The following is a 25,889-nucleotide window of genomic DNA, read 5'->3' as shown; positions in this document are numbered from 1 at the left end:
AAAAATAAAAATCAATAATAGGCTTCTCTCACCAATTTGTCTTGGTTGCTACAGTTTAATTTTTGATTCACTTTCTGTGTATCTATGTGTCTGCATGTGAGTGTACTACCAAAATGGAGAAAGGGATCATTTCTTAGAATATTATTGACATCTATAATATCCCCCACACAGAGAGGTTCCCTTTTCCATATGCTTTACATGACAAAAGGAATAATTGTCATTAGGAATAAAAAAGTAAACATTTTCACAAATACTATTTTAATGTGTAAAGACAGAATATTGTTATTTAAATAATTACATTATTAAACTAAAAACAGAAATCTGGATGTGTATGACTACTTCTAGTTATAAGCTACTGATTTATTGATGACTGAGAAATGTCACTAGCCATAGCATATTACATAAAAACATAAGAGATTCAAAATTGCTTTTTATAATTAACAGTCCTTAAACAAGAAGAGTTTTCTCATTTTTCACTCTTAATAAAAAACAGAAAAACTACCAAAAGTTGAGAAAGCAAAGTTTTGAACTCAATGGACATCTTTACTAGGCAGAGCCAGATAAAGACTCACCAGGACAGAATATATGTGTAGACATCGATAAACTGGAGAGAAATCCACCAAATCTTGGGCCCCAGGTACCTGCAAATACAAGATTACAACAAAAAAATTCAAACAAAGCTATTAAAAGCAACTACCTTAATTGTTACTACTCAAGTGTTTGGTTCTTTTTATAAAGGCCAGTTCTAGCTTCTAAGTGAGAAATATAAAACAAACAAAGAAATAGGTTTCCAAAGACCTAGTTCTTATGTTTGAGCCATAGAATTAATAAACTGTGAAGATATACACCAAGGCTGGGACAAAGCCCACAAGGATGGGTAGCAGAGAAGAGAAACAGGTGGTACCAATCCTGCATTTGCCTTTAGAGATACATCTTTGGCCATGGGACTCTAAAGGGAAAATAAGAACAATGTGAGAATGTACCTTTCATGACGACTTTTTCTAAAAGATATGAGAGTTTACATAAAAAACTAAGTTTTAGTAGTTAAAAACAAAATTAGCCACACAATATAAATCACGGCCTGCCAGCCAACTTCTGAAGAACACAAGAATTCATCAATACTTAAGTCAACATGCAATCAAAATCAGAAATATGCTACGAAAAGAGGGGAGATTATGTGAAAAATAAGACAAAGAATGGAAAAGTCAAACCAAGAAGTAATACCAATGGATTTTAATGTGAATAGTGTATGTTAATTAAACCTAGACATCAAAAGAGAAAGTAAAAGAAAAAAACATCAGGTAAGAACTGGAATCTAGTTTCAATGCTAAAACTGATTTGCTATGTGATCTGACAAGAGTAATTCACGATTTACTTTGGGCTCGATTTCCTCAGTTGAAAAACAAACTAATCAGCTGATTTATAGGGATTTAACAAGAATAAAAGGAAATATTGAAAGTAAATGTTGAACAAAATAAAACAAAAAGAAAATGAAAAAATTACATAAAGAAGTATTCAAAATAAAGACCTGCCAGTTTTTACTGTAACACTGGTAACTACACAATTCATCAGAATATAAGCAGCAGGCATATCTAATTTGGGTAGGGCTGATTCATAATTACAAGGTCATTTTCCCTTATTTCATAAAGTAAATCTCATTTCTTCTTTTGGGGCATAGCTTCTTTACCAAGATACTTTTCTTAATGAAATCTACTAATTCTAAAATTCAACAGCACAACACCTATGTTCTTTTCCCTCTGGAACCATCACACCTTTATATTTATGGGTTCAAACTTGTTGACTCTTCTGTTCATCTGCTTCACACCCATGACAGCAAATATTAAATTTCTATATTTTAAGTTCCTTGATAGCACTATATACTCTGTAAGCACACAACAAACTTTTAAGTGAATCTAAAAACTGATAGTAAGATGGTCAACATCCTATAGCATGGCCCAAGAATAACTTTACCTAAAAACAAACAAACAAAAAAAAAAAAAAAAAAAAACCTTATGAAGAGGTAATGAGCATTGCAAATTACTGAAAAAAAATATGGACAGATGTGCAGCATGCAGTTTAAAAAGAGTAAGATTAAATAGCATATAAAAATTGTACGAATGCAAATGGACACTCATTTTCATCTTAATAAAGAGTCCACAGGTGATCATTTTAGGCACTCTTATTTGAAATAATCACAACACTAAAACATCTTTACAGTCTCCTCTTTTGGACTGCAAAGTAGAGAGCTAAAGGAAATTTATTTTATCTTGACAAAAAACCAGAGCCTATTTTATCTTGCCAAAATATGAGGAAAATTTCTTTTATCTTGCCAAAAAACCAGAGCCTACAGCTAAGCAAAACACATTCTCAAAAGAAGAAAAATGTTAAAACATCAAACATGATATTCACAATAGTATTTAAACTATATAAAAACTACACATGCATATGAAAAAAGACAAGAAGAAAACATATTTAAAAGTTTGATCTGTATAGGAAATGACACATTTTTCTTTTATTTAGAATTAATAATTTTTGAATTCTGTTACATATTTACAAAAAGTTTAAAGAATTTTTCTTACATAATTTTGAGTAGCAAATTCAATCATAATTTTGTTTATATATTCTTCTTCATGCAGTTTATTTTGTTTAACTTCATCTCAGAACCATAGTTTCACTCAAAAGGAAACTGCTTGTAGCCATTCCTCAGACAAGGCCTTAGCCCTTTTACATGTCAGACCCACCCTTGCAGAATGAACATCTAAATTAAGGGAAAATTTCCCTAAAAATCTGCGATAAATAAGCTAACAGAGCCCCATAACAAAGACATTTTGTTACTAATGGGCTAAGACTGGTTTATGTGGGCATACTATTAAAAAAAATTGATACATTTAGAAAGGAGACAAAGGCCTTTTTTTGTCATCTCCAACAAATATTTACAACCAAATCTATTCTCTCTGAGGCTATTGTGACATCATTCTATTAGCTTCAAACAGGCTAAAGTGCTCTGACTTGTAAGTATTGTCTCTATTATTTCTTAGCCACTGGAACCACCATCCAGTTAAGTCTTCCTAAGCACAAGACTGCCTGCTTTGAAAGCAGTACACAGAAATCTAGACAAAAAGAGAAGGGAGTAAAATGCGGCTTCCGTTCACAACCTTTACCTCTACTCCCAAAATAGCCTAACATTTAGAAATCATTTTTCCTCTATGGTCCCCTCTGTGAAGAACACTAGGAATGAACACCATGAGGAACCAAGAAGAGTGCTGTGAGGATAAAGGTATGTAAAGTATGCACTGACTCATGTTGCTTAGAGTGAGATGTGTTTTCTCTGCTGCCACTAATGAAAAAGAATCACAACTACAGAAAGGCAAAAGGAGAAGAGCAACATACATTGGCTGTGAAGGAATGCTATAGGTTGGGAAGAATAAGAAGTGAACTTTCAAAAATCTAAATAAATAGGGGCGGGGAAGAGTATCAGAAAAAAATGAAGTTTTTCCTGACTCACAGAAATGGGTCTGTTTTAAGGTCCACATCTTGATCACCATTTAAAATGCTAACTCTCTGTCAAAGCTATATTCATACTTCTTCCTTTTCTTTGACCCTCCCTCCCCTCAAGTTGCAAAGAATGATTCAAGGAGGTTTAGGTTTCAGCTGGGGCAGAGGGAGGGGTCCAAGGACACTTTCTTAAGCTAACAATAACTGTTTCTAATAGTTTCTGTCTCCTAACAAAAGCCATGACTCCTTCTATTATCAGCTTCATCTAATTTTTCCTTTCCAAAGAAAATAACACAGCCCTTGCATTTTACACATGTCCAAATTTGACAAATCATCATCGACTGCCACTATAACTGATAAGAGATAACTTTGTGGTAGGACGTTGTCATTTCCTCTCATAAGGGCTTTCTTTCTGAGATACAGAAACATGATTAGAATAGTTAAACATTTCCTCTGCCTGGCAGTCAGGAACTCAAGACTTTAAGATACTGGAGTCTGTATTTTTCTAGAAGTTCAAATAGATCTATGAAGATACAAATAGTAGCCACAAATAGTATATTCAAGATTATCCTGTTTTTTTTAACTAGTTGTTTTCCTTAAGAATTTACATGAAATAATTTCATCACCAAGGACAGCAGCTGCCTAATTCCCTAAATAGTTTCTGAATGGAGAGCATTAGTGCCTTTTGCCAGTTCAAACCTTTCTCCAGAGGATCAAATAGTAGTTAAGATTTTACATTCTGTAACTAAGATATCTGTGCCTCAGAGCATATTATAACATTACATAAACTAAGCGAACTAGGATACATTTTTTAATAACCGATAAATAATGACCTAGTAAAGCATTTGAGGATGCCTTAACTTCAGTATCCAGAGGTAGATATCATGGAAGCAACTATTACATTCTTCTATAAATATACATTCACATATCAATTAGAGATCATTGACAGATTAGGTACATGAATTGGCATCTAATGGATCCTATTGGCATCCACGTTTGGTATCCACTAGATACCAATACATATGGCTAATCTGTTAGTTTCAGTACAATTATTCTCATATTTTTATAATACCTATTAACAGCTTCAATCAAAGCATTAGTTCCTAGTTTTTGTTTGTGGAATATTTGTTGTTAAAGAGCATTTATAGTCTATAAATATAGCACTGAACACATGAGACCAATGTATAGATGACGAAAAAGAGTCTGAAAATAGAGGATGTTACAAAACAAACGTAAATTTTAAAATGGGATTAATCAAAGGCCCCCTAAAAAATCAAAAGCCCCTGAAAAAATATTATGAGCCCCCACAGATAATATTTATTACAGAAGATATACAGATTCAGCATAGACATGGGAATATTAGATGATCAGGAGGAAAAGAAACATCAACATTTCTGATTACAAGAATTTTTACAAAACACCAGGATGTGACTTTTAGGATATATTTTTCTTCCTCTCTAATACATCTTAGTTCAGGTAAAAGAAAGTCTCTAAAAACAGAAAAGTAAATGGTTAAGTTCCTCTCATAGCACATAAGGAAAATGCATTTACATATTAAAAAAAGAATATTTTGATTTTTAAAATGCATGATGCCATTCAAGTTTTAACAGATATATTCATTTAATATTTTTCTAACCCTTCCTCCAAAAGGATTCAGAGTTCATAAATATTTTCTATTTTAAAAGACTCACTAGTGAAGGAAGGCAGGAAAGAAACATTATCTGCAGGTAAAAATATAATAACTCTACCAGCTTTACTGCTGGGTAAGCATACCCTTAGAAAAGGGGAATACACTATAAGAAAAGATTGCTTGCCTCCCTCCACTCAAGAAGAGTAGCGACATACTATGAGATATTTACCTCTGCTGCCGATAAAGACAGCACATTAAAACAGAAATGCATTAGTACACTCCAGCCCTATTGTTCCCACAGTTGCACCAGAAGATACACAAATACACAGACACACACACTCTCTCATACACCTACACAGCATTTATTTTTCTCTTAAGAAGGCTTTCAAAGTAGATGGATCATCCAAAAAGAGTTTGATAGAGATTTGCAAGGAATTTAGATATCTTTCTCACTCATTATTTGAGTACAAAATAGTTTCTCCGTATTGGTAAATGAATGCAGGGACTTGGTGCCTATTTCTGAGCATTACTTAGATCTCAAGTCATTAAAATGTACCAGGCATTTTTCTGCGGAGAGAAGACAACAAATGATTAGCTGAAGGAGCACTGACTTTGCATTCAGAGGATCAATTTTGACAGCCCATATTATGTCTATAAGCCAGGAAATGTCTGGCAAACATTTTTCACCAGTGTGCATTTCAGATCTATGTTGCTTCCCAAAATTCAGAGAAAAGAAGGGTAGAATTCATTTGGATATGAGCTTTTATGCAGCTAGACTAAACACCACAGAAACACCAACAAACTGGAAGGCCTATAATTTTAAGTGACTAGAATTAGCAAAAGCATAAAGAATTTTCTAAGCCTTTTAGCATATAAGAATACTGTGGCCAGAGCCCTATCCCAAAAAAGTGCAAAATTATGCCAAGGAGCTTCTCACAAATTATTAGGATTCTTTCTGAGAAATCCCTAAGCAGATTACCACTTAATTACTCAAGTGTTTGCACTAAGCAGAACAAAATCAAGAAAAACCACCATTTCTCCTTACTGATGCACTGCAAAAAACCTGTGACCAAAGTCAAAGGATAGTCCCTCAAGAATTCTCTGCTTAAAGCTGAACACTGAGAGCCAGGCACGGTGGCTTACACCTGTAATCCCAGCACTTTCGGAGGCCAAAGCAGGTGGATCGCTTGAGTCCAGGAGTTCGAGACCAGCCTGTGCAACACAGCGAAACCCATCTCTACAAAAAACTGCAAAACTTAGCCAGGTGTGATGGCATATGCCTGTACCCCCGCTACTCAGGAGGCTGAGGTGGGAGGATCGCTTGAGCCTGGGAAGTTGAGGCTGCAGGGAGCTGAGATCATGCCACTGTACTCTAGCCTGAGTGACAGAGTGAGACCCTGTCTCCAAAACAAACAAACAAACAAACAAAAAGGCTGAACACTGGTGAAACAAAAATTCAACTGGTCTTTATTTAACACGGGTCCACTATATGCTATGAAACGCTAAACCTTTAGGCAAAAGAGGCAATTTTGCACTACTTGGTATTAAACATAAAAGGTCTGAGAGGATAAAAAATTAAGATGAGGAAAAGTAGGTTTAAAATGTTACAATATTATAGGTAAAGAACGAATATCCCTAATATATAGAGAACTAATAAACAATGAAGAAAAATCAAAATCATTCAAAAAATAGGCAAAAGACATAAGCAGTTTACAAAAAAGATATACAAATAGCCCTGAAACTTATAAGATATTCAACTTTACCCACAGTAATAGGAACGAAAATTAAAACTACAAAGAGATATGTTTCTTATCTATGAGAACGGCGAAATTCAAAAGCTTAAAATAAATACTCTCTTAAAGAAGCTGTAAGAAAATAGGCAACTCATGCATTGCTGGGGTGGGTGGTAGGGTATCGAAAACAGTACAACCCCTGTGGAGGAGAATTTGACATTATCTAACAGAATTATATGTGCATTTACCCCTTGACTCAACAATCCTGCTTCTAGGAACCTACCCTGAGGATATAGCTCCAACCACATGGAAAAACAGTTCTCAGGATTTTTTTTTTTTTTTTTAAGTTTTAAAGTGTTTTGCATATGGTAAAATTCACTCTTTCTAGTAAACAATTCTGTAAGTTCTGACAAATGCATATAGACCTGTAATCATCATCATAATCGAGATAAGAAGAAACAGTTTCAGCACTCCCCAAAATTCCCTATGGCCCTTTGTAGTCAAATTGTTTCCTGATGCCTAGCCCTTGGCAAACACTGATCCATTTTCTATCTCTAGAGTTTTGACTTTTTAGAATTGTCATATTGATAGACTCATATAGTTTATAGCCTTTTGAACCTGGCTTCTTCCATTGAACATAATGCATTTGAGATTCATCTGTGTTGTTTCATACATTCTGCAGTTTACTCCTTTTTATTTCAGAGTGGTACTTCAATTATGGATATACCACAGTTCATTTATCCCTTCATGCACTGAAGGACATTTAGGGTGTTTCTAGTTTTGGTAATATATGCACAAAGTTGCTATAAATATTAAGCTTCAAGCTTCTGAGTGAACATGAAGGTTCAATACCCAGGAGTGGGATTGCTAGGTCATATATATGACCACTCCTAGCTGTATGTTCAACATTATAATAAACTGCCAAACTGTTTTCTAAAGCGACTCTATCATTTCACATTTTCACAGCAATATATGAGTTCCATTTGCTCTATATCCTTGACAGTACGTGGTAATGTATTTTTTTTATTTTAGCTATTCTAATAGCTGTACAGTTAAAACACTACTTTTTAATAAAAAAAAATTGGAAATCATTTAGTGTCCATGTATAGATTGGCTGAATAAACTATGGTACATCCAAACAATGGAGTACTATTTAGTAGTAAAAATAGAATGAGAAATATTTCTATGAATTGATATGGAATAATTTTCAGAATACATTTCAAATAAAAAAAACAAAGTACAAATATATATGTATTATGCTATTAATAATTATGTTGCTTAAGGTATAATGAAGGGTATACATACAAAAATTAACAACACTCATTACTTACAAAAGGTGGGTAGGAGCAGTGTGGAAAGGATAAGGATGAGAATGGGATTTCACTGAATATATCTTCTTATATAGTTTTGCCTTTGAACCATGTTCATATTTTAAATAGTCAAAAAGTTAAATAAATAAGGATAGTTGAACCCTAAAAAATAATACAAAAAGAAACAAATGAACCTAATTATATATATATCAATTTGGTAACAATCAAACAGAAGAAAAAAAAATTAGCCAAAAGTGTTTGAACGTAGTACTCTGAACTATACAGAGTTAGTGGGATACACTGTAGGATTAAAAGAACTGTGAAGAAATCTTGAACTTAATAACTTTATTGCTTTTAGTGACATTTGCATAATAATTCTGCAACTATTTTCTGGGTATTATATAATTATCCAAAAGAGTAAATATACTGATACTCTGGAAACCAGAATATTTGCAAATACAAATATAGAATGACAGAAAAAACGTATTACATTAGATTGGAATTAGAAGTAAGTTCTAATATTAGCTTTAGAAGTATTAGCTTTAACTCATGATTTATTTTTTTAAGTCTACACATTAATGTAGCAGGTGTATTTCTTAGCTCTGTCCACAAAAGGGGTATACCTAATACCCATGTTAGCTTCTAAATATCATTTTCCAGTAAACAAAATTAGAACTCTCTGAAGAAATGGCTGATGCCAGGGCTGGGGCAGAACCTGGGGTTTCTTGTGGAAAAGAAGAGAAATTAAAGAGCAGAGCTCAAAAACTGGATGGATAATTTGGAACAAGTGGAAAATGAAAATGAAAGACAAGATGGAATATAACACATTGTATATAAAATGATTATCCATGTGCCCACACTGACACTACAAAAAATAAGGTGAGAAAAGGAAAGATTTTTATAGAAGAATGCTGACTAATAAATGTGAAAGAAATGATAAAAATAGGAAATCACAATATCTTATAACAACCATGGCAACATATGATTCCGGAAAGTGGCATCAATGAATTCTAAAACCACTGGGTGACAAGTTGTTAGGGAACAGGATAGTCACATGGTCTAATGCATTACTAATTACAAAGAAGGATGGGTACCTTTATGGTCAAGAAATCTAGTGAACACCATCTTAATCAATATGTGCCTCCAGATGTGATGCAATGAAAAGAACTTAATATTACCTTTGTAATATTCCTGCCAAAAATGATTAACCTGATTCTAGTCATGAGGATATAACGAGATGTACCTAAACAGATGGATATTAAGGGAGACTAAAAAGATGTAAAAATTAATGTGTAAAATTTGTCTGGATGTGGCTGCAAGGAAAAAAATGAAGGAAAAAAAATCTGCTAGAAAGAACATTATTGGAACAACTGGAGATATTTGTATAAAGGTTGTATATTAAGTGGCAGTGTCACCATCAATGTGAAATTTCCTGATGTAATCACTGTATTGTATGTATATAGAAGAACGTCATTGTCAGGAAACACAGATTACAGTATTTGGAGTTCCAAATATTATGAATGATGCATGCCACTTTCTTCCAAATGGCTCAGTTTGGGGAGAGAAAAGAAACACATACACACAAACACACACAGACACACACACACACGCACACCCCTATTCTTTCAAAATCAAATTTTTGAGAGAGAGAGAGGACGTGTCAAGTTTTAATAAGTGAACTATTTAAGTGAAGCATATATGGATACCACATGTGTAACTTTTCTGAAGATGCAAACTTCTTCAAAAGTAAAAGAAAATTTTTAAAAGAGTGTATTACAGAAGAAGTAAAATTGAGGGGTCCTTCAGATAAAAGTAGAATAAGGCATTCTAGGCAAGAAGAAGGGGGTAAAGGATCATATTCCACCGTTGCAATTACTAGCAACTTAGTGCAAGGTAAAGTTCTTTGAATAATCAATGAGACTATAAAAGAGAAATTCTACAAGACCTGAAAAGAGAGGTCGAAGTTTATAATTGAGGCAAATGATTTCAAAATAACAGGGCATTTACACTATCACCACAACCAAAAAAAAAAGAAAGAAAAAAACCTTGAGTTGATGTGAGTCATAATATCTCTTTACCAATGGATAGACCTAAAAGAGCAAAGACTGGGAATAAGAAAACCAAAACAGAATGTCTAAAGCATGTCATAACGTTTTCATTCAACCTTCTAAATTGCCCTTTTGGTATTTCATTATATATATGGGCACCTACTTTTCTTTTGATTGCATATGTCCTTAATAGGCCAGATTTCATTAAGAATAGAAGTTTAAAATTCAAAGCCTACAGGTATCAATGGGTATTGGGATTAAGTGATGGATGCTGGCAATTTTAAATCATATTCTCTTAATAGACATACTTTGTATATGAAATATCAAGGACTATTATTTATTCTTACAAAGCACATTATTTTTTTTCACATCAGTGTGGCCCTGTCAGTCTGTTTTTTATTTTGCCATATTTTTTGGATAGACACCCAATATAAGCAGTATTATATTTTTGTCATCACATTTAAACCATATCCCTGATGGCAACATTGCTACTCAAGGCCAGTCTATTACTACCATGCTTAGAAAAAAACTAAATTAGAAATCTAGATTTTTATGTGAATCTAATTGACTTGTAGAAGTTGGCGACTAATTTAAAAATTCTTAAGCATTGTGTAGGCCAACAACCAGTATGCAAGCTGTTTCTGGCCCATAGGTTGCCAATCTGCAACCTCTGGTTTAAACTCTAAACTTGTAAAGGCAGCCTTTATTTAAGTCTAAGTTTAAACTCTAAACTTCTAAAGTAGCCTTTAGCTTAACGAGGAATGATCCTCATTTTCTGTTACCTTCCTGTCAATGGAAAGTTTTACAATCAATATTTTAAAATTTGGGTCAAATATCACAACCACAATTTTTTACAAGCAATTTGACATAATTATTGTCACTATTTCATAGGTGAGAAAAGGGATGCTTAGAAAAATTACATAATTTCCCCTAATATCACAAAGAAAAAAGCTTGTACATTCTAAAAACAAATCTTTTTTGTATACTTTCCAAACACCCTCTGTTATGACTAAATTGTGTTATGACTATAATTGTGTCTCCTCAGCAAATTCCTATGTTGAAGTCCTTAGTCCCAATGTGACTGTATTTGGAGACTGGGCCTTTAAAGAGGTAATTAAAGTTAAATGAGATCATAAGAACGGGGTTTTAATTCAATAGGACTGGTATCCTTATAAAAAGAGGAAGACACACCTTATAAAAAGAGATATAAGCAAAGAAAAAAACTGTATAAGGATACGGCTAGAAGGCAGCTATCTGCAAGCCAAGGAGAGAGGCCTTAGGAGAAACTAACCCTGGTGGAACCTTGATCTTGGACAGCCAGCCTCCAGAAATGTGAGAAAACAGATTTTTGTTTAAATCACCCATTCTGCAGCCAACTTAATTTATTTGCCAACTGTTAAGGAACAGTGGTAACCATGTCATCCACACCACTGGTCATAGAGTATGGGTCACATAAGTATTTGTTGACCAAATAATTCATGTCAGATTTCTCTCTCCAGATTTTGGTGTCTCTTTTGAAGTATAGAATCAACAGGAGGGAATTGTTAATGTAAATACAAATGCCATGTAATAGAAAGCCTTCTGAGATATCTTGATTATTGTTGTGCTGCAGTAATTTTGAAGTAATGGGACGTATTAATTTGCTAGGGCTACAATTACAACATAGAAATATGTTTATGTTCTAGGGCTCCAGGCACCAGGAGCTCCATCCTCATCAGGGACCTTGTTAAAAAATGCAGACTTGGACTCATTCTCAATCTGTATAATCACAATCTACATTTCAATATGCTTCCCAGGTGATTCCCATGCACGTTAAATTTCAAGAAACATGGTTCTACAACACAGTTCTTAAGTTGGGTCCTAGGGGTAAAATGAATTCCATAAACTCCCTGAAATTTCATGCAAAAGTTTTTGTGACAGCATATATGTACATTTTACCGGGAAATGACTCCATATATTTTTACCAAACTTTCAAAGTAATACATGACCCCAAACAGATTAAGAATGACTGCCATACAGGATTCTATGCCACGGTTACCATGCTTACAGATTAAAAGTCACAATATTCCAAAAACTATGCTGTTCTCAATGAGGTCTGTTGAAGAATGACAAGAATGAAGGTCAGAACGTCACAGTGGGTCACGAAAGACCTTATCTGAAGAATTTATTCACACCATGCAAGAACTATGCCAAGAAACCAGTTTGGAAACATCTAAATAAATAATTCTCTACATGAGGTTTGAGATTAAGAATGTGCACTTGAAGAAGATTCAAACTGAGAAGTAAATAAATATAAGGTAGAATTTTTTTAAGATAGAATGCCATTAGATGACAGTGAAGTGCCAAATTTTTGTTTTAAGAGCTCAATCAGCAAATCTTTAATATGAATTGTTTGATTTGAGATATGGAACCATTTAAAAATATTAACTTCCAAGTACATTCTTACAGTACTACTTTTATGAGAAACCTCCCACACATTTTACTAGTCTCATTTTCTTCATCTTCTCTGGACCTCACAGGACAAGGCAAAGAAGGAGCATGGCACAGAAATTAAAAGGAACTTACCCAGGATCTTCAATGGGTCCATTATAAAGATTGGTTTCCTTTTATATATCACAGTTTCAACGATATATAAGAACTGTGTATATATTTTATTTTTTATCTTATCATCTAACCATCTCTTCAGGTACTGTACGATCCAAGGACACAGACTATGTCTAACTCATAAGCCACAGTATCTGGCAGAATTTCGTCTTCTTCATGGGCACGCAAAATGTAGGTTAAAGGAGTTAGTTGGTGCTTCTTGAGACTGATGCTTTATTGTGCTACTACTGTGACTGATCATCTGTGATGGAATCTAATATCTGAAAGTTTGTCCTCCAGGGTGAATCCACATCCTAACACACCAGTCATTCCAGGCAAGTAGGGAGAATGTTAGAAAATATTCAGGGGAATAAAGTCCCCTCTATCTCTTTCTATCTCCATGAGTCATTAGGCCAATAGTTGGTTCATTTTAGTTTAAAGTGGTCCAATAGATAACACTCAAAAGACTTTTCTTAGCTCTATTAAGAGCTAGTAAGAGTTCTTGCAATCCATGTGCAGTAGGGATAGGATGAAACCTTCAAGCTTTGTTAACTATTAATGTACTTCATTTACATAATAAACATATCCTAGTAAAATATAAACTTTAAAAATGATAAATAAAATTATTCACTTAAATAGCAGAAGTGTGTCCCCTCAATAATGAAACTTATATAAAAGAATGTAGTTTACAGCCAAGCATGGTGGCTCACGCCTGTAATCCCAGCACTTTAGGAGTCCGAGGTGGGTGGATCACGAAGTCAGGAGATCGAGGCCATCCTGGCTAACACAGTGAAACCCCATCTCCACTAAAAAATACAAAAAATTAGCTGGGCATGGTGACGGGCGCCTGTAGTCTCAACTTCTGGGTAGGTTGAGGCAGGAGAATGGCATGAACCCAGGAGGCAGAGCTTGCAGTGAGCTGAGATCAAGCCACTGCATTCCAGCCTGGGCAACGGAGTGAGACTCTGTCTCAAAAAAAAATAATAAATTTAATTAAGTTTAATTTAATTTTAAAAAAAGAATGCAGTAGTTTACATTCTTATGATAGCTCCTGAGATGTTCTATCAAACTTAAATGCTAAGGTTGTAGACATAAAAATAACATCTTTATTTGTTTTTCAGCTCAAACAGTAACAGTTTAAACATTGCCAATTCACCTTTTGAAGTCAAAGAGGAATAATAATAGAGGCAGGCATAATGACAATAGAGATATATAACAGAAGTCAGCAAGGAAGAGTAATGAAGATAGAACAGAAACCAATGTTTCCTCATCACCCTTTAAGGAGCAAGGATTTGTGAAATCCTATGGGGTAGAGACTACCGCCTCTACTTAATAGGTGAAGACACTCAGCTTAACGATTAAACAGTTTATCCAAGATTACAAAATTAGGACAAGTTTTGGGAAAGAGATAAAAGCAAGAGAGTAGTAACGGTGTAACAGGAGACAAGTACGGGGAAGAAGTAGTGAATCCAGTTTGATCTGGAGAAAGGAAGCAAGCACTTAAAAAAAAGGCTACTGACTACAGGAGTAAATGATTCCTTACACATGTCAGTGGCCATTTTAAAAGTAAATGATATAATTATTAAGAATTTTTTAAAACTTAAGTGGCAGAACCAGGATTTGAACACTGTCTGACTCTAAAGCTCATGCTCCTAAACACCACACTCACAAAGAGACATCCAGTTAATGCAAATGATAAATATTTAGAAAAAAACATTTAACAGGAAATCTCAAAGGTCACAATAGTTTTATTTTTAAAAACACATTAAACATCCTTCTAACAACAAAGAAAGATATAAAAATATGTACTAGTTAAGGCACTTAATCTTATTCTTCCCTGACAGTGACCCAGAACTAATCTATGAGGTTATGAATATGTCACAAAATTCCCAGTTACCCTGTAATCACTCATATGTTTATTTCCTCCAGAAATGCACTCTCAACTTTCTGGAATCCTTGTGTATTTTCCATCTGAGCCATTTCTCAAGGTAAAGAATCTATTTGTTCACTCCCCAGCTTTTGAAGTAACATTTTTTTTGTTTGTCTCCAGTAACTATTGCAGTTTCAGCCGAGGTCACCTAGACCTTCTGTCTCTAGGTAGGTAAACTCTACTCTTCCCTTAATGTAGTTCCCAGTCAGTACAGAATTTAAAAACCCTGAAACTTTTCAAAATAGAGGAGTGAATTTAAAATTTAAATTCTTGAAAAAGAATCAGGATCTAAATTATCTTAGTGTATCTTCAATTTCCTTATATTGAGTCTTATTTGTATTCAAAATGGTACTTAATATCCAGAAGATCATATAAACTACATTATATGGATAAACTCTTCATCACATCTCAAACATACTATTTAAGCTTAAAAATAGTCTCACTTCCCCGCATCAAATGTTAGTTACCTCTTCATCATCTTCCTCGTCTTCAACATCCAGAATTCCTGAATCCTGTTCAGACTTAGGACTAGTGCTTTCTATCTCTGTATCAAAGATTATATATGCATCTTTCTTAGATTTCCTCTTGCTACCTATTCTGGGTTGTTGCAAGACGATGTTATCCAGGTTTCTTTGCTGCTGGGCCTAGGATAGAGAAGAACACACAAACACACCAAAAAGGTGGGGGTAAGGAGAGAGAAAGAAAGAAAAAAGAAACAAAACTTAATTAAACTTTCCACAAACTTCTAATTTTGAACAAATTGATATCTTAAAGAAAATACTACAACAAAAGGCCTTAGTACATAAAGTTTTAGTATCAGATATAAAGCCAAACACATTAATGTATACCTTTTCAACCCTGGAGCTATCATATTTTAACTCATTTTCCAAGTTAACACAGAAAACAGATAACCAATCAATATTATCATAAGACTTTTCAAATATATCCATTAAATCATCACAAAAAGAAATCTATCCAGTTTTGCCTTAGTAGGCCAGGAGATTAGTGCCTACTATTTATCTCTGACAAGAAAATACCATATTGAGACCATAATGGTTGAAGGAAAAGGGTGGGAGCTTAGAATTAATTTTAATACATTTAGGCTTAAGATACTGTTAAAAACAGTTATGTGGATATAAGAGACCAATGAAATATAATCAGGAGAATGAATTATCTTCAGAAAGTGATTTGAACTAAGTAATTGAATAGGATTCCATGACTGTGATCTGTGGAAAGCAGGGTTTTAAAGGGTTTTTTCTTCTGAACCCCAGAAAAGGTAGTGTAATCCCTTCAGCTTAAAAAAAAATAAACTGATATGGTGGCATGGTTTCAAAAGATACAGAGAGGTAGAAAGTGGGACTATCCAGAGTCAACAACAGAAGCATTAAACCACATTAAACCACATTAGAGCTAGAAGTTACCTTAATTGCCACTCAGGAAAATGAGGCTAGAAAACAAAGGATTTGTTTGAAGTCACAAGGCAAGAGAGTGGTAAATCAGAAGCTCAAAGTATGGTCTCCTAAATTTCAAATTAGTGACATTTCCACTACACCAACAGTCCCTCAAAGCATGATCAAAATGTTACCCAAAAATGAGTTGTGGTCAAATCAACAGGAAACACTGCATCCCATAAGCCCTCTTACAGATACGCAATGCACACTAACAGAACAAAAGCTGGGAGAGGTCCTATTTTAAAGAAACTTATTTAATTTGGTTAATCCAGCATGTTCCAAAAACATTTCCCAAGGGAACTTCCTTTTCTTTCTTTTAATGTAATATTTGGTATTACCCCAAGATATAAAGCTTAAGAATGTGACTTCTGAAAGTATACATTTCTTAATCAATATAAGATATTTCTCCTCAGTGGCAAATAGAAATTGGTTCAGGAGAAAAATCAGTCTCCAATCTTCTGTATAAGGTTAATGAAATGAAGATAAATATAAAGTATAAGAAGTTAGTCCAGGCATAGTGAAATGAGACAATTATAACAAGGCAGAGAAAAACTTCAACTATGTGAACTAGTTTCTGCCAAGAAAATGAAAAGAATCTACATTCCAGAGATTTGAATCAATGGACATACTTGTTTCTCTGCATATCACCCATTGATATTTTGGTTAGATTTACATAAATACATGGCTTCAGTAACAAACTGAGATCGAGAAGTACCCCAAATCATTTAATTTAGGTTTGTACATAAGACACAATATCCTCCAAGCCTTTCAGAAACCAAGTTAAATAGAATATTCTATTTTTCTCAAAAGTAAGATGTTCTTCCCCACTTACTTCCAATGCAAAATATACAAAAAGGGATCAAGGACTCCAGGGGCACAAAGGAAGGTACAACTTTCTTTAAAACTTTCATATTTTAAAAAAGCAAGCTCTCACCTAGAGAGTGATCATTTGCTCGCTTAACTCTATCCTCTTTCAGTACAGCAAAACCAAACGCTTTCATAAGTAACTCATATTTTATTGAATCCCAAGTTAATTATATTTCCTTCATAATCAATAAAATATTATCAGTGTTTCAAAAGCAATGAACAAATGAAAGTTATCATCTATTCAAAATGTATGTTATGGTACTGGCAAGAGGTGGTGAAGACTAAATACTGACATAAATACATAACTACATATAATATATATAAAAATGAAAATATGACATTGAAGTCAATGAAAATCAAAAAAAGAAAAAGCCCTTCAGAGATCTTTTCTAATATGCTATGCTGTTTCATCAAGACCATTGATTCTATTCTATCCCTCCATAGACAACCATTATAATAACGTGGCAAAGAAGCAGCTCACTGACTTCTGCTGACTGGGCTGGAGTAGAGGGAGAGGGGTACAAGGAATACTAACAGCAACTAGATCTGAGAAAGCATTTAGGTGTTTTCATTTTCTTAGTTGTTCATTCTATTTGTAAGTAATTTTTACACACTTTACCACCTCTTTCTCAAGAGTACTTCATATATATTCTTCTCTGATTTCCTAATATAGAGAAATTGAGCAAGGTTTACTCCTCAAACCCTTATCCCTCAAACCACTCTTTCTACTCTCCCAAAATCCAGTAGCACATGTCCCGTTTCCTACTACTAATGTGTGTTCCACCATCGCCTCATTTCCATCGTACCTAAAATGGAACTCATCACCTTCCTATTACAATCCCCCTACCTAATGCATCCAGGCTCTTCTTAAACCACATTTGTTCTCATGTCAATTAGATATAAGGGAAATTGGGGCAGGGGCAGAGGGATTTAAACAAGTTTAAACTTCATAATCTATCACTTAGATTCCACCATAATGGAAGCTAAACCTAATTTTCCAATGTACTTACCCAATATCCTCCAAGATGAATCTTCCAATTGGGTGAGACTCTACCTCCTAATACGCTGGGTAAATTTCCACTTCTATATCCTTAGTTCTGCCATTTCTCTACCTGATTACCTTTCGTTGCCTCAATCTAACCCTTCCTACAAAACCCAAGTAAGATTCTTCTTCCTTTAGAAAGCCATTTCTCACTGCTCTAACTCATGATGTTTTCTCTCTGTACTCCTACCTTCAGTCAAACACATGTTAAATGTCCACATGGTACCAAGCATTGTGTTGCACACTGGTGATACAAATAAATAAGATGGAGACCCTGACCCCTGAATCTCACATCATATTATTACAGGAAGCAAATCAATAAATAAAAGATAAATATGCTTTTTCAGAGATAAATGGAAAGAGTAACCATTCCAGAAGAATGAAGCAGCATGAGAAAGGACTATGTATGAAAAAAATATTATCCCCTCAGGAAACGGCAAGTAACTTTGTATAATTAGACTATAGTTTATAAAGCAGTAAGAGGAGATAAAGTTAAAGATGCTATATAAAGCATTTTCAATGTTAGAGAAACAATAAAAGAATGTAAGCAGGCAAATAATGGGATCAGCTTTACAATTCAGACAAACCCTCAAGAAGTAGGGGAGTGGTCAACTGAGAAAAGACAAAGACTGGAAACAGGAAATCTAATATAGATCACTAAAACAGTCCAAATAACATTATGAGAACTTGAATAAAGGTAGCAACAGATTATAAGAAGCAAAAGTAACAGAATTAACTGACTTAAATGTGGTACATGGAAGAGAAGAAGGAAATAAGAATAACTCCAAGTATTCTGGCCTTGATGACTAGACAGTAGGGCCATTCCAAGCAATAGGAACCATGAAAATAGTAAGTTGAATGCAGGATAAAAAAAAGATGAGTGCCATAAACCTGTTGAGTATCCAGGTGAAAATGACAGTCAAGCACCTCAGTGTATATAACTCTTTCAGGATAAGAAAAACACTTTACCATTCTTGGACTGCCCAAAGTCCAGAAAGTGACATACACATAGTAAATTTAGATATTTATTATATAAAAAGAACAGGTAACAAAAGGAAATCCATGTGAAAATGAGATTTGGCCCAGTAAAAATTTATAGAAGACTTTACTTGAGTGCTTTTCTACCCATTAGAAGTTAGGGGAGAACCCAAAAGCATGACCTAACCTGGACTGTCAAACTAATTCACTATTAACACTTCTAAAACTGTCAAAGTGTGTCTATGAGGCATCTTACACATGCCATTAAATAAACATTTCTTGTGGAATACAACTTTCAGGGCTACCTAGCAATAAGACTCAGAGAATTAAAAATAATAAGAATCAAAAGCTAAAGGCTCCTGACTTTCTCAACCCAATACTGACCTCTAGTGGATTAGAGGCATACATAAAAATGACCTTTAGAATAAGAAACTAGTTGAAAGGTTTAGGCTTACAGATTGGAGGCCTTGGAGGCCTAATATAATTATATAGCCTTCAATAACAGGGGAGAAACAAAGCTTCTTGGAGAAAGATAGGTCTTACTCTGCAACTTATTAATTGGGCAGGTTAATTCTCTGTGAAATATCCTTATCTATCTATCTATCTATCTACCTATCTATATAGATTAATCAAACCTACCTCGAAGCGGCCACAAGGCTTAAATGAGAAAATACATGTGAAGTCCCTTAAATTAAAACAAAAAAAAAAAGCAAACAAACAAACAAACAAAAAAACTCTACCTATCTTGCCGCTGAAAAAGAAATAGGAATCTTTTTTTTTTTTCTTTTTCAGACAGGGTCTCACTGTCACCCAGGCTGGAGTGCAGTGGCACGATATCGGCTCACTGCAACTTCTGCCTCCTGGGTTCAAGCGATTCTCATGCCTCAACCTCCCGAGTAGCTAGGATTACAGACATGCACCACCACACCCAGCTCTGTTTTTGTATTTTTAGTAGAGACGTGGTTTCACCATGTTGGCCAGGCTGGTCTCGAACTCCTGACCTCAAATGATCCACCCACCCCGGCCTCCCAAAGTGCTGTGATTACAGGCGTGAGCCACCGCACCCAGCCAGGAATCTTGTTTCACTATCTACTATGGAAACATCTGAAACCCAGCAATATTTCTATACATAATAATTAATGCACCTAATATCACTGTATAACAAATTTTGCATTTACATATATTTCAAGTATTATGTTTCTGTAATGGACACAATTAGTGCTTCACTTAAATCCTCTGTTTCATCTCTTATTCCAGCTACCATCAGCAACCAGTTCTGAACAGGCCTGGAAGCATCACATAACGTAACCTGACATCAGGTTACTTGGATACTTGTATACTTGGATACTTACAGTATACTTCTTGCTGCCTGCCCTAGGACTTTTCTAATACCAGAATGTGGAACCCCACAAGAAATACTTAGCACTCCTGGAGTACAATCTGGAAGTAAAACAACTCTTGAAAAGCAGCTGACAGAAATGTTTCTTTGCTTTGTTCCTTCCATAGTCAGTTCCAAAAGTCTTCTCAGAGAGTCCCATGGATTAAGGAACCAGACTGCCCTAGCATTGTACCATTGTACTAACTCTCCCACCTTCTCTTTTCATTCCTCCTAACTCTTACTTCTGTTTCATGAGATCATACTATTGAATAAACCAGACACATATCAACTCCCCAGGCTAAGAGAAACCAAAGCTAAAATAACATCCCATCAACAATATAGTAAAGTAGAATTGTGATCCCTTGTTTAGTGTCTGAAGTCCAAAGGATAACCATGAAAATAAATGTCAAAATCAAGACAGGAAGAATCCAAAGTTGCCACTTCAAGTCTCACCAAACAAAATTAACTGTAAAGAAGCTGTAGTTTCAAACCAGGGTTTTTTCACACTTATCAGGACTGGCTCTGGACTCCATCTTTCTTTGGCAACCCACTCCAGTATCAGATTAAAACAAACAAACAAAATGAAAACAAAACAAAATCAAAGTGATTTAAAATGAAGGAAAAAGACCATCTTAAGATAATCTCAAAAAAGTTATTTGTATGTTATTGTCCATAGGAATGTATTTATGTGAACATGTGCATGTGTGCTTCATGTGATATTTTAAAACAAAGAAATAGACAGTTTTCTACACCTTCATCATGACCCAAAGGATTTCCATCAATATGGTTATTATACTTAGGACCTTTTTTATTTAAATTGAGGAAGGTGGTCACTATATCACCTTTAAAGTTCTAATAGTTACCCCAGGCCCAGGCAGATCTCCAAGTTCCTGAAGCACTCATCTCCCGGACAAGGAGTATGGGCTGCCTCCACCTCCCACACCCCGCCCCTGCTGGCCAGTGCAGAGAACTTGGGACCAAGATTTCCCAGCTCCACACCTAGGCATAACTCTGGGCACTTGGTGGTCCCCCCCCACTGGATTCTCCTTCAGCACTAGTGCTTGTGCCTGCCACTGGCAGACCTGTAGGTGGGCCTGCTGGGTCTGACCCCTTCCATCTTACCCATCACTCCCCCAACCCCAGGGCAAAGCTGGAAGCTGAGACCAGGGTGCACTCCACAGATCAGACCATTGCCTGAGGCAACAAGGAGGTTTCTCCCAATAAACAAGGATCAGATATATACCCAACCACACTGGGCACAATCAGCACTGACCCACATGCTGGCTTGCAAGTCCAATCACAGACTCATAAAATCTGCAGACAGAAGTTCATAGGCCATAGAAGAAAAGCCAAAAGACCCTGCCCAACATTCTCTGTAGTGATAGGCCTTAGGGAGGGTGAAAGAGAAGGGGAAATACATACATACATACATACATATATATATATATATATATATATATATGCAAAAAATAAAAATTTAAAAATTCTATCCACATGAAAATGATTACAGGCCAGGAGCAGTGACTTATGCCTGTAATCCCAGCACTTTGGGAGGCCAAGATGGGCTGATTGCTTGAGCTCAGGAGTTCAAGACCAGCCTGGGCAACATGGTGAAACTCCATCTCTAACTAAAAAAAAAAGCTGGGCACCTGTGGCTGTGATCCCAGCTATTATGGAGGCTGGGGTGGAAGGATCACTTAATTTCAGGAGGCAGAGGTTGCAGTAAGCTGAGATCATACCATCATACTCCAGCTTGGGTTATAAAGTGAGACCTTGTCTCCAAAATAGAAAAGAATTACAGAATTTTTTTTTTTAAGATGGAGTTTCGCTCTTGTTGCCCAGGCTGTAGTGCAATGGCATGATCTTGGCTCACTGCAACCTCCACCTCCCGGGTTCAAGCAAAGAATTACAGAAATTCGAAGTGCCAATGTCTCCAGCTGAGAAGGAAGCAGTACAAATATTCTGGCACCATGAAAAACCTGAATGTATTGACACAACCACAGGATCACACAAGGTCTCCAGCAATGGCTCCTAACCAAAATGTAAATTTAAAATTTAGAGTTGGGGAGTGATGGGTAAGATGGGAGGTGTCAGACCCAGCAGGCCCACCTACAGGTCCCGCAATTGGCCAGGCTGATCTCTTCTTTAACAAATAAAGAAATCAAAATGGATTGCAAAGAAGCTCAATGACATCTAAGAAAAAGTTGAAAATCAACACAAAGAAACTTCTAAATTAATCAAGGAAATGAAGAGAAAGATAAATACATTAAAAGAAATTAATTAGAGCTTCTGGAATTGACAAACTCACTTAGGGAATTTCAAAATACAATAGAAAGTTTTAGCAACAGGCTGGACAAAGTGGAAGAAAGAATTTCAGACTTTAAAGACCAGTCTTTGAACTAACCCAATCAGACAGAAATAAAGAAAAAATAATTTTTAAAAATGACAAACTATGAGATTATGTAAAAGAATCAAACCTATGAATTACTGGCATTCCTAAGAGTGAAGAAGAAAAAGTCAACAACCTGGAAAACGTATTTCAGGGAATAATTAAAGGTAACCTCCCTAATCTCACTGGAGAGGTAAACATACAGATATAAAAAATCCAAAGAACACCTGCAAGATACTACACAACATGAACATCATCAAGGCATATATTCAACACACTATCCAAGGTCAACCCTAAAGGAAAAATCTTACGGTAGCTAGAGAAAAAGGTCATATAACATACAAAAGGATACCCATGAGGCTAACAGTGAACTTCTCACTAGAAATCTTACAAGACAGGAGAGATTAGGAAAATATTTTCAGTATTGTTACAGAAAAGAAATTCGAACCAAGAATTTGATATCCAGCCAATTAAACTTCATAAGCAAAGGAGAAATAAAATCTTGTCCAAACAAGCAAGCACTAAGAGAATTTGCTATGACTAGGCCCACCTTAAAAGAGATCCTTAAGGGAGTTCTCTCTCTTTTTTTTTTTTTTTTTTTTTTTTTTTTTGATGGAATCTTACTCTGTCGCCCGGGCTGGAGTGCAGTGGTGCAATCTTAGCTCACTGCAATCTCCACCTCCTGGGTTCAAGCTATTCTCATGCCTCAGCCTCCTGAGTAGGTGCACGCTACCATACCCGGCTAATTTTTTGTGTTTTTAATAGAGATGGGGTTTCACCATGTTGGCCAGGCTGGTCTCAAACTCCTGACCTCAAGTGGTCTGCCTCCCTTGGCCTCCCAAAGTGCTGGGATTACAGGCATGAGCCACCCTCACCAGGCCCCTTAAGGGAGTTCTAAACATGGAAACAAAAGAACAATACCTGCTACTACAAAAGCACACTTAAGTACATAGCCCACAAGACCCTATAAAGCAATAACAATAGAAACTACAAAGCAACCAGCTAACAATTTCAATATTAACCATGAATATAAAGTCTAAATTCCCTACTTAAAAGGCACTGATATGCAAGTGTGAAAAAAAAAAAAGAAAGAAAGAAAGAAAACAAGTCCCTTCCATCCTGTCTTTAAGAGGCCCATCTCACATGTAATGACACCCATAGGCTCAAGGGATTTGGGCCTACTAATAGGCACAAATAGAAAACAAAACAAAAAAAAGCACAGGTTACCATTCTTACATCTGATAAATCATACTTTAAGCCAACAACTATAAAAAAGGACAAAGGAGGGCATTATATAATAATGAAAAGTTCAATTCAACAAGAAGACTTAACTATCCTAAATATATATGCACCTAACATTGGAGAACACAGATTCATAAAACAAGTTCTTCTTGACCTAAGAAAAGACTCAGACAACCACATAAAAATAGTGGAGGACTTCAATACCCCGCTGGTAATAGACAGATCACAAAGGCAGAAAACTAACAGACATTCTGGACCTAAATTCAACAGTGGACTAATTGGACCTAACAGACATCTACAGAACACTTCACCCATCAACCACAAATATACATTCTTCTCTTTATAGAAGGAACATACTCCAAGATCAATCACATCATTGGCCATAAGGAAAGTCTCAGTAAACCAAAAAAAAAAAAAAAAAACCTGAAATCATACACTCTCAGAGCACAGTGGAATAAAAACAGAAATCAATACCAAGAAGATCTCCCAAAACCACACAATTACATAGAAATTAAACAACTTGTTCCTGAATAACATTTGAGTAAACAACAAACTGAGACAGAAATCAAAATATTCTTTGAAATAAATGAAAACAGAGACACAACATACCAAAATCTCTGGGATGCAACAAAAGCAGTGTTAAGAGGAAAGTTTATAGCCCTAAACATCTACCTAAAAAAGTTAGAAAGAACTCAAATTAATGATCTAATATCATATCTAGAGAAATGAGAAAAACAAGAACAAACTAACTCCAAAACTACCAGAAGAAAAAACCATCAGAGAACAATTGAACAATATTGAGATGCAAAAAAATGCATACAAAATATCAATGAAATTAAAAGTGTGTTGTTCTAAAGAAAAAACTAGATTGATAGATTATGAGCTAGATTAACAAATAAAAAAGAGAGAAAATCCAAAATAGCACCATCAGAAATGACAAAGCTGGCCAGGTGCAGTGGCTCATGCCTGTAATCCCAGCACTTTGGGGAAGGCCAAGGCAGGCAGATCACCTGAGGTCAGGAGTTTGAGACCAGCCTGGCCAACATGGTGAAACCCCATCTCTACTAAAAATACAAAATTTGACAGGCGTGGTGGCACACACCTGTAGTTCTAGCTACTAGGGAGGCTGTGGCAGGAGAATCACTTGAATCCAGGAGGCAGAGGTTGCAGTGATCCGAGATCACGCCATTGCACTCCAGCCTGGGCAACTGAGTGCAAAAAAAAAAAAAAGAAATGACAAAGGTGATATTACAAGAGATACCATAGAAATATAAAAGATCCTCAGGGCCTAGTATGAATACCACTATGCACACAAAGTGGAAAATCTAGAGGAAATGAATAAATTCCTAGGTAACACAACCTCTAAAGATTAAATCAGGAAGATAGTGAAACCCTGCTAGACCAATATCGAGTTCCAAAATTGTATCAGTAATGAAAAAAAACCTACCAACCTAAGAAAAGCCCTGGACTAGATGTATTCATACCCAAATTCTACAAGATGTACAAAAAACAACCGTTGGTACCAATTCAACTCACATATAGACCAAACAACACAATAGAGAACCCAGAAATAAAGCCACACACCTACAACCATCTGATCTTCAACAAAGCCAACAAAAATAAGCAATGGGAAACGGAGTTCCTAATTCAATAAATGGTGCTGGGATAACTGGGATAACATACCAAAGAATGAAACTGGACCCCTATCTTTCACATATACAAAAATTAACTATGATGGATTAAAGATTTCAATGGAAAACCTCAAACTATTAAAATGCTAGAAGAAAACCTAGGAAATGTCATTCTAGACATT

General features: G+C 35.4%; 1 protein-coding gene across 24 annotated transcripts in view; it reads right to left on the bottom strand.

Moving 5' to 3' along the window:
- EXOC6B (exocyst complex component 6B) overlaps positions 1–25,889 on the bottom strand; it is a 678,312-nt gene that overhangs the window by 406,449 nt on the left and 245,974 nt on the right. For 17 of the 24 annotated variants that reach the window (XR_013402682.1, XR_013402683.1, XM_077959258.1 and 14 more), the window contains 2 exons: positions 15,197–15,373; positions 573–641 (listed from right to left, as the gene is read on the bottom strand). Coding sequence is in view for 22 of the 24 variants with exons in the window: in XM_077959258.1 (XP_077815384.1) it covers positions 573–641; positions 15,197–15,373 (246 nt within the window). In the remaining 2 variants the exon portion in view is untranslated. Of the gene's footprint in view, positions 1–572; positions 642–3,582; positions 3,589–15,196; positions 15,374–17,114; positions 17,151–25,889 lie in introns of all 24 variants that reach the window. The other 7 variants (XM_077959239.1, XM_077959250.1, XM_077959241.1 and 4 more) reach the window with 3 other exon arrangements.

This window comes from Macaca mulatta, chromosome 13 (genome assembly GCF_049350105.2).
Source record: "Macaca mulatta isolate MMU2019108-1 chromosome 13, T2T-MMU8v2.0, whole genome shotgun sequence".
Taxonomy (NCBI): Eukaryota; Metazoa; Chordata; class Mammalia; order Primates; family Cercopithecidae; genus Macaca; species Macaca mulatta.
Note: the sequence above shows the minus strand (reverse complement) of the source record. Positions and strands in the feature narration are given on the sequence as shown.